General features: G+C 45.6%; 1 protein-coding gene across 1 annotated transcript in view; it reads left to right on the top strand.

The window, feature by feature from the left end:
• The window catches only part of LOC134968693 (microtubule-associated proteins 1A/1B light chain 3C-like), a 53,991-nt gene extending 49,026 nt beyond the window's left edge, over positions 1-4,965 (top strand). Inside the window, exons 3-4 of the mRNA XM_063944206.1 lie at positions 1,163-1,269; positions 3,873-4,965. Of these exons, the coding sequence (XP_063800276.1) occupies positions 1,163-1,269; positions 3,873-4,032 (267 nt within the window). The 3' untranslated portion in view covers positions 4,033-4,965. The remainder of the gene's footprint in view (positions 1-1,162; positions 1,270-3,872) is intronic.
• The last annotated feature ends 9,961 nt before the right edge of the window (positions 4,966-14,926 follow it).

Consider the following 14,926-nt stretch of genomic DNA (forward strand, 5'->3'; position numbering starts at 1 on the left):
CCCACCCAGTGACACTCTTCTGTCTGTCTTCTCTATATCTACCTTTCTTGATAAATAGATACATCTTTATATTTTTCAAACTTGCCTCTACACACACACACACACACACATTAAATGCACAACTGGTGACATACCCGTATCAGTAGCCTCCCACTACCCTCCCCACGCCATGCTGGTCACACACCGCTCTGCGCTCCCTGGGACAACTTCATTGTGCATGCACGATCACAGGAAAATGGCCACGGCTGCCACTTTCTGAGTGATATTTGAACTCTGCAGCTGGAGTCGGACTGATGGAGCGGTGAGTATAATCAAATGGGTGCAGTGTGTGGGTCCCCCTGGACCCAGTGTCCCATAAGCACTGTACACCTTGCACCCATTATAGATACACCAGCGCCCCCGCAACAGCACACAATAGGCCCATCATAAATTTCAGCTCCAGGCCCATGAGCACCTTAATCTGGCACTGACTGTGTGGGGTCCTGAGGACCGAGTTTGAGAGCCTGTGCTCTAGACTCTTTATGATTTTATCCAAATGATCAAATAAGAGCTGTAAATCCAGATACATATATGATGTTAATGTTTTATAAGGCAGCACTGCAATGGCTTCATATGCATACTGCAGGTTTTATGATGCTTTTATATAGCATGCACTACAGAACTGCAATGTAGCAAATACTGACATTCAATGCCAAGAGCACCATGTTGGCGGGTACTGGACTACGGGATTAGATGAAAGCCGGACCAGTACAGACTCTGGAACACTGAACCGGACCAGCTACCTGCAGCAACCTCAGCCACTGTGGAACTCTCTGTGCGCGTTTCCCTGCACCATTTGCGGTGTGACTACTGTCACATACACGGGGACGGGCACACAGAGCTTCACAGTGGCAGAAGTCGCTGTAGAGAGCCAGTCAGGCGTTCCAGCTATGCTGCTCCCATTCGCTCTGGCCGAGAGCAGCAACTACGGGTCAGGAGTGGGCTGTACATCTCCCTGCACCATTTGCTGTGTGTCATACACAGGGACACACAGAGTGCTCCACAGCAGCACAGGTTGCTGCAGGAAGTTGGTCTGGTGTTCCAGATTCTGGACTATTCCAGCTTTCACCCAATCCCCTGGACTACAGCATGTTTCGATAAACGGATCTCTCTCTCTTTTCAGGTTATAGTAGAGAGAAGCAATCGCGAAAAGCTGCTGCCCCAACTACAGAAGATCAAATTCCTCGTGCCCCCAGAAACTACTATGGGGCAGTTTGTAAATATGATCAGGTGAGATAAAAGTGTGGGGGAAGTATGACATATATAAAATATGGGCATAAAAACGATGTATTGAATACTGGCATACTGTATACATATAGAATTGACATGTGGATGGCCATAGTCAAACGTAAATGTGGATGGCAAAATGGAGTAATCCCATTGGATTTTTGTGGAAATCTATTATCCACAAATGTCCATACTGACTCACCTACGAGAAACACATGGACATCGGCAGGTGAGCTTACCCAGTATAGCTATATTGTGCACAATATACCTTCTATTTCTGTCTATGTTAACAAACAGTAATTTATTTATATTTGACTTTCCTTTACTTTCTCGTACACTGTGAATAAACAGTCCTGACACTTTTCAATTTTATTTACTTGTATACACATATTTAATTAATGTGAAGTAATGCAAATGATTTTCACTGTTTGCAGAGTGATGTTTGTGAATAAAAAAATAAACATCTATATTTTTTATAGAAACAATCTGATTATAATGTCGAAGATCATGGGTGTGGATTGAAAGATAGAGAGTACATAGATAGTCAATAGGTCAACAGGATCAAAAGGTTGACAGTTAAATGATCTACATGGATTTAGTCAAATTCAAAAGGTCGACAGGTTCAAAAGGTTGACATGCAATAGGTCGACACATGGGTTTTTCCACAGCCTAAGCCACACCTGGTGCCTAACCCTAACCCTCCTCTTCCACAGCCTAACCCTTCACCTGGTGCCTAACCCTAACCCTTGCCTTCCACAGCCTAACACTCCATCTGGTGCCTTAGCCTAACTCTCCCCTTCCATAGCCTAACCCTACGCTTGTTGCCTAACCCTTCCCTTCCACAGCCTAACCCTCCACCTGGTGACTAACCATAACCCTCCCCTTCCACAGCCTAACCCTACAGCTGGTGCCTAAACGTAACCCTCCTCTTCCACAGCCATCCCTACACCTGGTGCCTAACCCTAACCTTCCACAGCCTAACCCTCCATCTGGTGCTTTAGCCTAACTCTCCCCTTCCATAGCCTAACCCTATGCCTGGTGCCTAACCCTCCACTTCCACAGCTTAACCCTAACGCCTATTGCCTAACCCTCCACCTGGTGACTAACCATAACCCTCCCCCTTCCACAGCCTAACCCTCCATCTGGTGACTAACCCTCCTCTTCCATAGCCTAACCCTCCCCCTTCCACAGCCTAACCCTAATGCCTAACCCTCCACCTGGTGACTAACCATAACCCTCCCCCTTCCACAGCCTAACCCTCCATCTGGTGACTAACCCTAACCCTCCTCTTCCATAGCCTAACCCTATGCCTGGTGCCAAACCCTCCCCTTCCACAGCCTAACCCTCCCCACAGCCTAACCCTACACCTTGTGCCTAACCCTAACCATCATGGAAAATGATGTGTCAATCTATTGACTGTCTATCTACTATCTGGATACCAAGATTACATGGCATATTTTTGGGGAAATTACACTCAGTGCAATGTGCCAGGAATTTAGGTTGTCTATGTGATTTTGTTTGCAGGAAACAGTCAACTCCACACAATTCAATTCCAAATAGCAAAATCCCATTTTTCCTCTTCGGAATGCAATGGGCCTACAGTAAATGCTGCAGGTGTGGATCATTAGATCTACAAGCAAAAGGTCTACAGATCAACATTTTTTTTCCCTGGTGTTGTCTTTGCCACCACAGCATAGGGAACCCCAATTAGTGCACTGCGTCCCCTCGCTATGCTTCGGGCATGGATGGTAAAGTATAAAACAGTTTAGAAAAATGTAAAAAATACAAAACTGATGTTGACCGTGTGTGTCGACCTTTTGTACCTGTTGACCATAAGCACTGTCAACCATTTACATGACAACCATGTCGACATGTAGATCTATAGACCAGATATCAAATGCTGCAACCCACAGGCCACTACCAAGGTGTAGGTTAGATATCTGCTCATTAGAGAATGATTTCGAGTTTAGAGCAAAAAAAAAAAAAATATGTATAACTTTGGGACTAACAAAGTTGCAATGCACAGGGTGCAAATACATTTATTATCTTTGCATGCTGGGTAAATACTGGCTGTTTTTGCATATAGCCCACATACTGGACAGCTTTATATTTGCTCTGAAATTTAGATTAGAGTATAAACACACCCCACCCAAGTCTACGGGTCTGCACATTTTACATCAGTTTCACCTGCAGTGCGTAAGATTACACAGTGCAGAGAGAGAAGGGTGATATGAGGTTGTGTTTGCATAATCATAGCCCCACTCACCCTATACAATGCAGATATTACAGGCGTGGCCACAATGATGCATCTCCATGCTTCACCTAGTCATCCAGCCACCTGAAGCACACACTTCAATTGCGAAGTGGGCGACAATTGCAATTACACGGAGGAGCAGGGAGACTTGCCCTCTTTGGGGGTGCCTGGTAGAGCCACCCGAGATTCGGGAGTCTCATGAAAGTCCCGGGAGAGTAGACAAGTATGGTTTACATTGCTTTTCTATATGGAGTTGAGTTGTGTGTCTTGTGAGCGTCCGATTCCAACTAATACCTCGCTGAATGAAAGCATAGCTGTACATTTGTGCTAATGGCGCTCACTTTCTGTACAGGTGCAGACTCTCCTTGTCTCCGGCCCGCGCTCTGTGTGTCCTGGTCAGTGACCGGCAGCTGACCAGTTTATCACTGACAATGCAGGAAGTGTACACTGCACACCGGGACCAAGATGGCTTCCTGTATATGACCTACATGTCTCATGAAGTGTTTGGCTGAGAGGGTATTCCTGCAATTAATGGACATCGTAAAGTGAGGTTTTATCAGCAGTTCTGCCTAGATTCCAGGTGGGGCCAACCGAGGCTCTGGCTAAGCAGATCAACGTGATTTTTGGAGCCATAGTAGCAAGGCATTTAGAAGAGAAGATACAAAATTCACACAGGGATGACACTAGTCAGATGCTGTGTATAATTGTTTTACTATAACCTTTTACAGTGCAGACTATATATAAACGTGCCTCTCTCACATATTTTAATGAAAACCTATCTGGAAAGAGTATGGGGCATGTCTCTAAAAAGATATAATCAGATGCGCTGTAACCCTGGCTAACCAGACGCTACGGGAGAGTGAACCCTGCCGCCTAACAAACAGGCTACATCAGATCCTTTATGGTCAATGCAATTTAGGCAACAGCTACGGGATAATTACACTTGTTTTATATAAGGCTTTTTGGGATTTTAAAAGGTCCATTACACTATTTTTTTAACGTATATCAACCTAGAAGGTCCTTACTGCAGCCTTTCCAGTACAGAGAAGAAAACAAGATCAGACTTCTTGCTATAGACTGCAACACACATACAGCTGTTCCTGTTCTCCAGTATGCCCCAGCATTCTGTTTATGGATTTACAGAATTTATTAAAGTCTTTGCACACTTTCAACAATCTCTTTATTAGGCATAGACATATCGCACCCAACCCTTTCCACCCCTCAAATCCATTCTCACCCTCACAAATAGCAAACAAACCTTTATGCGAATCAAAGCGGTCATTTTTTTGCCCAAGCTTCAATATTCAAGACGTTTTGTTTTCTGCATTCACCTTCTATAAATTTAGCTTTTATACTTGCTATATTATATTTTGCAAATTGCCTGTTTTGTTCTTTGAATACATTTCCTGTTTTGCAATTACAATAGAACTGTAAATGTGAATTGAGTCACCGCACTAGTACTCATGTTTGTACCCATACAACTTATGTTACTAAAATATCCACCAGTGTGGTAAATGAGCTTCCTTCCAATTCAGGTGCATACCCACTTGCTGATAAAGTAAACGACGTTGTTTACTATATCGCCCAGGGCGTATGCTGCGGACGATGAATGCACCGCTCATCGTCACCCTCTCTCAGCTGTGCATGCAGCTCAATTTGAACTATCGTTCATGAGCTGCATGCACGGACCGGCCGCGGCTGACATCACTGTGCGATATCGCACAGTGTGTATGCCCACCATCGGGCGGACCGGTGCGGGAGGTGGACACACTAGGTGATGTCGCTCACTGAGCACATCACCTAGTGTGTACTCACCTTAATTCAGATCAATAGACTTCTCTATGGAGACAGCACATATACACTGCTTTTTGTGTTCTACAAACTAGAATTACATCTGCTTCCACTTCAAGTCACAGACTATAGCAGTGGTAAATAAAACTGATATCATAAACTTTTATGTGAACAATATGGTACAAATTATGTGGTCTTCCTACAACAGCAAAGGTAATAAATACAGTATAAACTAGATATAGGTGCCATAATTGTTCAAAGGATTTATGTTCCACACAAACCATCCTATTGGGAGGTGTTACAGTATTTAAAGTGGTGCATTTATTCAATAATAACGATGAATGAGAGGAATGTGAACTTTATAACACCAGTTTTGTCGTTTTCCACTTGGACCATTATATAATGTGTTAAATATATAATTTATACTGCGCTTGTGTGATAGATAGCTGCTCCAATAAACGATAGTAAATTTGTGTGTGTAATATACTGTAGAAGCGCTTTATTTAATGTTAGCCGCTCATACCTGTAATAAAAAAGTGTTAAGAAAATGTTTACAGCTCTTATTTGAAGTATTATGGAGGTGTTTAGTATATTGCGGAGTATTGAGGGTTCCAATTATATTGTCCGTGTGTAGATGATTGTTTCTCTTGGTATAAGAATCCCAAACTAACTATTCCTACCTCTCGTGAACCGCTGGCCGCAGCTCACTCGTGGTTTCCGACTCTGGTTCCCTCCCACTGGCTGGCGTTGTCCGAGTGCGCTGGTCTGCTTGGTGCTCAATGACGACGTCACTCCCGCATCTCCTTCCTCCGTCCCTCTCTCCAACGCGTTTCGGGCTTAGAGGCCCTTTGTCACTGTCTGCGCTCAGTATACAGCAGGGTGTAACGCTGAGTAGTGGTAGGACGGGGCAGCAGGCACTTGGTTAGTATCAGAGCCGCAGGCAGCTGCTGAGCAGTCCCTCCCGTCCCCGGGAATTCTGCTGCCACTGCCGCAGCCCGTCGCCGCGTCCTGTCCTGCTGCAATGCCGCCAGCTGCCGCTAGATTGTTATATAATGTGGACTATATATAACTTAAACAGATGTTATCCTAGTATAAAATCAACCATTTGCTACCGTTGGCCTATGGCTGAGTTAGCTTGAAAATCATATGTGCTGTATGGACTGGTTTTATATATGCTGATTATACAGAGCTTGTTTGGGACAGTCTACATTTTATCAATCCGTTTAATGTTCTAATAGTAGAAACATTATTACTATTATGAATTAAATGGACCTACAAGGTGTGCACAGCACTTTACCAAGTACGTATACAAACTCTGTGCACACATAACAAAATGTTCATTTAAAAAACAATGCAGGACATTTAAACATTACATAGAGTCATATACAGTATATTATATAATTTGTGGTATTATCATTTTATCCTAGCTGGAATGGTGGATTTTGCATGTTCATTGGTGGGCACTATAGTGATATAGGAGATTATGTACTAAAGGTTGGTACATGTGTACAATCAGCGACTGATCGGTGTAAACTCTCCCAACCTCCGTGTCATCTGCCTGCAAGCACCATACACACTATGCAGTCATGTGTACCCCACTTAAGCTTTGGAGAGTAATAAAGTGAAGAGTGAAAAGCACCAGCAAAAAAGCTACGAAATGATTTTCTATTGTCTCAAGCAAAAAGAGATCTGACGTTTTCCAGATACAAGTATTATCAGTGGGGAAACAAGGCAGGCCGTCTTCTAGCGACTATGGTAAGGAGAAAGCACTCTAAGAGAAATTAAAGTTAGTAGCTGATTGGTTGGTAGTTTCTCTCTCTCCACTATATCACTCTCCAAGTCTTAGTACACAGAAACAGAGTTTGACAGCAGATAAGAACCACTTGGCCCATCCAGTCTGCCCTTATTGTTTTACCATATTTTTCTCTCAAACCTTATTTGATCCTTATTTCTGTGTAAGGATATTCTTATGTCTATCCAATGCATGTTTACGTTGCTCTACTGCCTTAGCCTCTACCAACTCTGATGGGAGGCTATTCTACTTGTCCACTACCCTGTGAAGTATGTACATCTGCCCCATAGTGAGTACATAATAACATTAGCAGTAGAGCAGTGACTCTAATATGTATTTATAATAATACACTGCTCAAAAAAATAAAGGGAACACTAAAATAACACATCCTAGAACTGAATGAATGAAATATTATTATTAAATACTTTGTTCTTTACATAGTTGAATGTGCCGACAACAAAATCACACACAAATTATCAATGGAAATCAAATTTATTAACCCATGGAGGTCTGGATTTGGAGTCACACTCAAAATTAAAGTGGAAAAACACACTACAGGCTGATCCAACTTTGATGTAATGTCCCTAGAACAAGTCAAAATGAGGCTCAGTAGTGTGTGTGGCCTCCACGTGCCTGTATGATCTCCCTACAACTCACACAAGTGGCTCAGGTAGTGCAGCTCATCCAAGATGGCACATCAGTGTGAGCTGTGGCAAGAAGGTTTGCTGTGTCTGTCAGCGTAGTGTCCAGACCATGGAGGCGCTACCAGGACACAGGCCAGTACATCAGGAAACGTGGAGGAGGCCGTAGGAGGGCAACAACCCAGCAGCAGGACCGCTACCGCCGCCTTTGTGCAAGGAGGAACAGGAGGAGCACTGCCAGGGCCCTGCAAAATGACCTCCAGCAAACCACTAATGTGCATGTGTCTACTCAAACAATCAGAAACAGACTCCATGAGGGTGGTATGAGGGCCCGACGTCCACAGGTGGAGGTTGTGCTTACAGCCCAACACCGTGCAGGACGTTTGGCATTTGCCAAAGAACACCAAGATTGGCAAATTCGCCACTGGTGCCCTGTGCTCTTCACAGATGAAAGCAGGTTCTCACTGAGCACATGTGACAGACGTGACAGAGTCTGGAGACGCCAAGGAGAATGTTCTGCTGCCTGCAACATCCTCCAGCATGACCGGTTTGGCAGTGGGTCAGTAATGGTGTGGGGTGGCATTTCTTTGGGGGCCCGCACAGCAGTCCATGTGCTCGCCAGAGGTAGCCTGACTGCCATTAGGTACAGAGATGAGATCCTCAGACCCCTTGTGAGACTATATGCTGGTGCGGTTGGCCCTGGGTTCCTCCTAATGCAAGACAATGCTAGACCTCATGTGGCTGGAGTGTGTCAGCAGTTCCTGCAAGACGAAGGCATTGATGCTATGGACTGGCCCGCCCGTTCCCCAGACCTGAATCCAATTGAGCACATCTGGGACATCATGTCTCGACCCATCCACCAACTAGAGATGTGCACCGGAAATTTTTTGGGTTTTGGTTTTGGGTTCGGTTCCGTGGCCGTGTTTTGGGTTCGAACGCGTTTTGGCAAAACCTCACCGAATTTTTTTTGTCGGATTCGGGTGTGTTTTGGATTCGGGTGTTTTTTTCAAAAAACCCTAAAAAACAGCTTAAATCATAGAATTTGGGGGTCATTTTGATCCCAAAGTATTATTAACCTCAATAACCATAATTTCCACTAATTTTCAGTCTATTCTGAACACCTCACACCTCACAATATTATTTTTAGTCCTAAAATTTGCACCGAGGTCGCTGGATGACTAAGCTCAGCGACCCAAGTGGCCGACACAAACACCTGGCCCATCTAGGAGTGGCACTGCAGTGTCACGCAGGATGGCCCTTCCAAAAAACACTCCCCAAACAGCACATGACGCAAAGAAAAAAAGAGGCGCAATGAGGTAGCTGTGTGACTAAGCTCAGCGACCCAAGTGGCCGACACAAACACCTGGCCCATCTAGGAGTGGCACTGCAGTGTCACGCAGGATGGCCCTTCCAAAAAACACTCCCCAAACAGCACATGACGCAAAGAAAAAAAGAGGCGCAATGAGGTAGCTGTGTGAGTAAGCTAAGCGACCCTAGTGGCCGACACAAACACCTGGCCCATCTAGGAGTGGCACTGCAGTGTCAGGCCGGATGGCCCTTCCAAAAAATACTCCCCAAACAGCACATGACGCAAAGAAGAAAAAAAAAGAGGCGCAATGAGGTAGCTGTGTGACTAAGATAAGTGACCCTAGTGGCCGACACAAACACCTGGCCCATCTAGGAGTGGCACTGCAGTGTCACGCAGGATGGCCCTTCCAAAAAATACTCCCCAAACAGCACATGACGCAAAGAAAAAAAAGAGGCGCAATGAGGTAGCTGTGTGACTAAGATAAGCGACCCTAGTGGCCAACACAAACACCTGGCCCATCTAGGAGTGGCACTGCAGTGTCACGCAGGATGGCCCTTCCAAAAAACACTCCCCAAACAGCACATGACGCAAAGAAAAATGAAAGAAAAAAGAGGTGCAAGATGGAATTGTCCTTGGGCCCTCCCACCCACCCTTATGTTGTATAAACAGGACATGCACACTTTAACCAACCCATCATTTCAGTGACAGGGTCTGCCACACGACTGTGACTGAAATGACGGGTTGGTTTGGACCCCCACCAAAAAAGAAGCAATTAATCTCTCCTTGCACAAACTGGCTCTACAGAGGCAAGATGTCCACCTCATCATCATCCTCCGATTCATCACCGTGTACATCCCCCTCCTCACAGATTATCAATTCGTCCCCACTGGAATCCACCATCACAGCTCCCTGTGTACTTTGTGGAGGCAATTGCTGCTGGTGAATGTCTCCATGGAGGAATTGATTATAATTCATTTTAATGAACATCATCTTCTCCACATTTTCTGGAAGTAACCTCGTACGCCGATTGCTGACAAGGTGAGCGGCGGCACTAAACACTCTTTCGGAGTACACACTTGTGGGAGGGCAACTTAGGTAGAATAAAGCCAGTTTGTGCAAGGGCCTCCAAATTGCCTCTTTTTCCTGCCAGTATACGTACGGACTGTCTGACGTGCCTACTTGGATGCGGTCACTCATATAATCCTCCACCATTCTTTCAATGGTGAGAGAATCATATGCAGTGACAGTAGACGACATGTCCGTAATCGTTGGCAGGTCCTTCAGTCCGGACCAGATGTCAGCATCAGCAGTCGCTCCAGACTGCCCTGCATCACCGCCAGCGGGTGGGCTCGGAATTCTGAGCCTTTTCCTCGCACCCCCAGTTGCGGGAGAATGTGAAGGAGGAGATGTTGACAGGTCGCGTTCCGCTTGACTTGACAATTTTCTCACCAGCAGTTCTTTGAACCCCTGCAGACTTGTGTCTGCCGGAAAGAGAGATACAACGTAGGTTTTAAATCTAGGATCGAGCACGGTGGCCAAAATGTAGTGCTCTGATTTCAACAGATTGACCACCCGTGAATCCTTGTTAAGCGAATTAAGGGCTCCATCCACAAGTCCCACATGCCTAGCGGAATCGCTCAGTGTTAGCTCCTCCTTCAATGTCTCCAGCTTCTTCTGCAAAAGCCTGATGAGGGGAATGACCTGACTCAGGCTGGCAGTGTCTGAACTGACTTCACGTGTGGCAAGTTCAAAAGGTTGCAGAACCTTGCACAACGTTGAAATCATTCTCCACTGCGCTTGAGACAGGTGCATTCCACCTCCTATATCGTGGTCAGTTGTATAGGCTTGAATGGCCTTTTGCTGCTCCTCCAACCTCTGAAGCATATAGAGGGTTGAATTCCACCTCGTTACCACTTCTTGCTTCAGATGATGGCAGGGCAGGTTCAGGCGTTTTTGGTGTTGCTCCAGTCTTCTGTACGTGGTGCCTGTACGCCGAAAGTGTCCCGCAATTCTTCTGGCCACCGACAGCATCTCTTGCACGCCCCTGTCGTTTTTTAAATAATTCTGCACCACCAAATTCAAGGTATGTGCAAAACATGGGACGTGCTGGAATTTGCCCAGATTTAATGCACACACAATATTGCTGGCGTTGTCCGATGCCACAAATCCACAGGAGAGTCCAATTGGGGTAAGCCATTCTGCGATGATCTTCCTCAGTTGCCGTAAGAGGTTTTCAGCTGTGTGCGTATTCTGGAAAGCGGTGATACAAAGCGTAGCCTGCCTAGGAAAGAGTTGGCGTTTGCGAGATGCTGCTACTGGTGCTGCCGCTGCTGTTCTTGCGGCGGGAGTCAATACATCTACCCAGTGGGCTGTCAGTCATATAGTCCTGAGTCTGCCCTGCTCCACTTGTCCACATGTCCATGGTTAAGTGGACATTGGGTACAACTGCATTTTTTAGGACACTGGTGAGTCTTTTTCTGAGGTCTGTGTACATTTTCGGTATCGCCTGCCTAGAGAAATGGAACCTAGATGGTATTTGGTACAGGGGACACAGTACCTCAAACAAGTCTATAGTTGGCTCTGCAGTAATGATGGATACCGGAACCACGTTTCTCACCGCCCAGGATGCCAAGGCCTCAGTTATCCGCTTTGCAGCAGGATGACTGCTGTGATATTTCATCTTCCTCGCAAAGGACTGTTGGACAGTCAATTGCTTGGTGGAAGTAGTAAAAGTGGTCTTACGACTTCCCCTCTGGGATGACCATCGACTCCCAGCAGCAACAACAGCAGCGCCAGCAGCAGTAGGCGTTACACTCAAGGATGCATCGGAGGAATCCCAGGCAGGAGAGGACTCGTCAGAATTGCCAGTGACATGGCCTGCAGGACTATTGGCATTCCTGGGGAAGGAGGAAATTGACACTGAGGGAGTTGGTGGGGTGGTTTGCGTGAGCTTGGTTACAAGAGGAAGGGATTTACTGGTCAGTGGACTGCTTCCGCTGTCGCCCAAAGTTTTTGAACTTGTCACTGACTTATGATGAATGCGCTGCAGGTGACGTATAAGGGAGGATGTTCCGAGGTGGTTAACGTCCTTACCCCTACTTATTACAGCTTGACAAAGGCAACACACGGCTTGACACCTGTTGTCCGCATTTCTGTTGAAATACTTCCACACCGAAGAGCTGATTTTTTTTGTATTTTCACCAGGCATGTCAATGGCCATATTACTCCCACGGACAACAGGTGTCTCCCCGGGTGCCTGACTTAAACAAACCACCTCACCATCAGAATCCTCCTTGTCAATTTCCTCCCCAGCGCCAGCAACACCCATATCCTCCTCATCCTGGTGTACTTCAACACTGACATCTTCAATCTGACTATCAGGAACTGGACTGCGGGTGCTCCTTCCAGCACTTGCAGGGGGCGTGCAAATGGTGGAAGGCGCATGCTCTTCACGTCCAGTGTTGGGAAGGTCAGGCATCGCAACCGACACAATTGGACTCTCCTTGTGGATTTGTGATTTCGAAGAACGCACAGTTCTTTGCTGTGCTTTTGCCAGCTTAAGTCTTTTCATTTTTCTAGCGAGAGGCTGAGTGCTTCCATCCTCATGTGAAGCTGAACCACTAGCCATGAACATAGGCCAGGGCCTCAGCCGTTCCTTGCCACTCCGTGTGGTAAATGGCATATTGGCAAGTTCACGCTTCTCCTCCGACGATTTTATTTTAGATTTTTGAGTCCTTTTTTTACTGATATTTTGTGTTTTGGATTTTACATGCTCTGTACTATGACATTGGGCATCGGCCTTGGCAGACGACGTTGATGGAATTTCATCGTCTCGGCCATGACTAGTGGCAGCAGCTTCAGCACGAGGTGGAAGTGGATCTTGATCTTTCCCTATTTTTGGAACCTCAACATTTTTGTTCTCCATATTTTAATAGGCACAACTAAAAGGCACCTCAGGTAAACAATGGAGATGGATGGATACTAGTATACTTATGGATGACGAGTGACTAACGACACAGAGGTAGCTACAGCCGTGGACTACCGTACTGCGTCTGCTAGTATAGAGATGATAATGATATAAAAAATATATATATATCACTACTGCAGGTATATATAATATAATGACGGACCTGCTGGACACTGTCAGCAGACTCCTAAACTACTAGTATGAAGAAGATAGAAAAAAAAACCCCACCACAGCTAGGTATACAATTATGGACGAGCACTGACGACACAGAGGTAGCCACAGCCGTGGACTACCGTACTGCGTCTGCTAATATAGAGATGATAAAGATGATAGAGATGAACAAAAAAAATATAACACTACTGCAGGTAAATATTTATATAATATAATGAATGACGGACCTGCTGGACACTGTCAGCAGAATGCGTTTATAGAATAAAAAAAAAAAAACACCACAGGAGTGTTCAACTTTTTCAGGCAGACAATATACTGGTGGTCACTGGTCAGTCACACTGGCAGCAAAAGTGTGCACTGTACTCCTGCTATAACTGCACCCCAGTCTCCCCCACAATTCAGCTGTGTGAGCAGTGAGCACTCAGCACAGTCAAATATACATAGATGATATTATCATGCAGCACACTGAGGCTGAGCACAGATATGGTATGTGACTGTGTATCGTTTTTTTTCAGGCAGAGAACGGATTATATTAAATAAATAAAACTGGTGGTGGTCACTAGTAACTATCAGCAAAACTCTGCACTCTGAGTACTCCTAATGCTCCCCAAAATTACTAAGTTAGTAGTAAATCAGCTCAAGTGTCTCTATCTATTCTAACGGAGAGGACGCCAGCCACGTCCTCTCCCTATCAATCTCAATGCACGTGTGAAAATGGCGGCGACGCGCGGCTCCTTATATAGAATCCGAGTCTCGCGATAGAATACGAGCCTCGCGAGAATCCGACAGCGGGATGATGACGTTCGGGCGCGCTCGGGTTAACCGAGCAAGGCGGGAAGATCCGAGTCTGCCTCGGACCCGTGTAAAAAGGCTGAAGTTCGGGGGGGTTCGGATTCCGAGGAACCGAACCCGCTCATCTCTACCACCAACATCACGTTGCACCACAGACTGTCCAGGAGTTGGCGAATGCTTTAGTCCAGATCTGGGAGGAGATCCCTCAGGAGACCATCCGCCACCTCATCAGGAGCATGCCCAGGCGTTGTAGGGAGGTCATACAGGCACGTGGAGGCCACACCCACTACTGAGCCTCATTTTGACTTGTTTTAAGGACATTACATCAAAGTTGGATCAGCCTGTAGTGTGTTTTTCCACTTTAATTTTGAGTGTGACTCCAAATCCAGACCTCCATGGGTTAATAAATTTGATTTCCATTGATAATTTTTGTGAGAGTTTGTTGTCAGCACATTCAACTATGTAAAGAACAAAGTATTTAATAAGAATATTTCATTCATTCAGATCTAGGATGTGTTATTTTAGTGTTCCCTTTATTTTTTTGAGCAGTGTATGTTTTTAATTGTATCAAAATAGATTTGCTAGCAAAGTCCAAATAGGTTTACCATTAATTATTGTTTTTAAATGGAGCAATCTGTTGTCTGGTTGCCTGGCACTGTAGATAGAATCACTGAACATCTGTAATAACAGTTTGTTTTCTGTCACTTTCCGGATAAAGGGTTCCCAGATAGGTACACATGAGGGGGAAGGGGTTAGGAGGCACATATGGGGAGTGGAGATTATAGGCACATATGGGGAGACAGAAGGCAGAGGCACTAATGGGGTGGGGGGGGCAGAGGTACACATGGGAAGAGGAGATGATAGGTGAGCAATGGGAGGTAGGAGACAAGTCACTCATAAGAAGGAGGGGGGCAGAGGCATACTTGATGAGGCAGAGGTACAT

This window comes from Pseudophryne corroboree, chromosome 11, assembly GCF_028390025.1.
Source record: "Pseudophryne corroboree isolate aPseCor3 chromosome 11, aPseCor3.hap2, whole genome shotgun sequence".
NCBI classification, from domain to species: Eukaryota; Metazoa; Chordata; class Amphibia; order Anura; family Myobatrachidae; genus Pseudophryne; species Pseudophryne corroboree.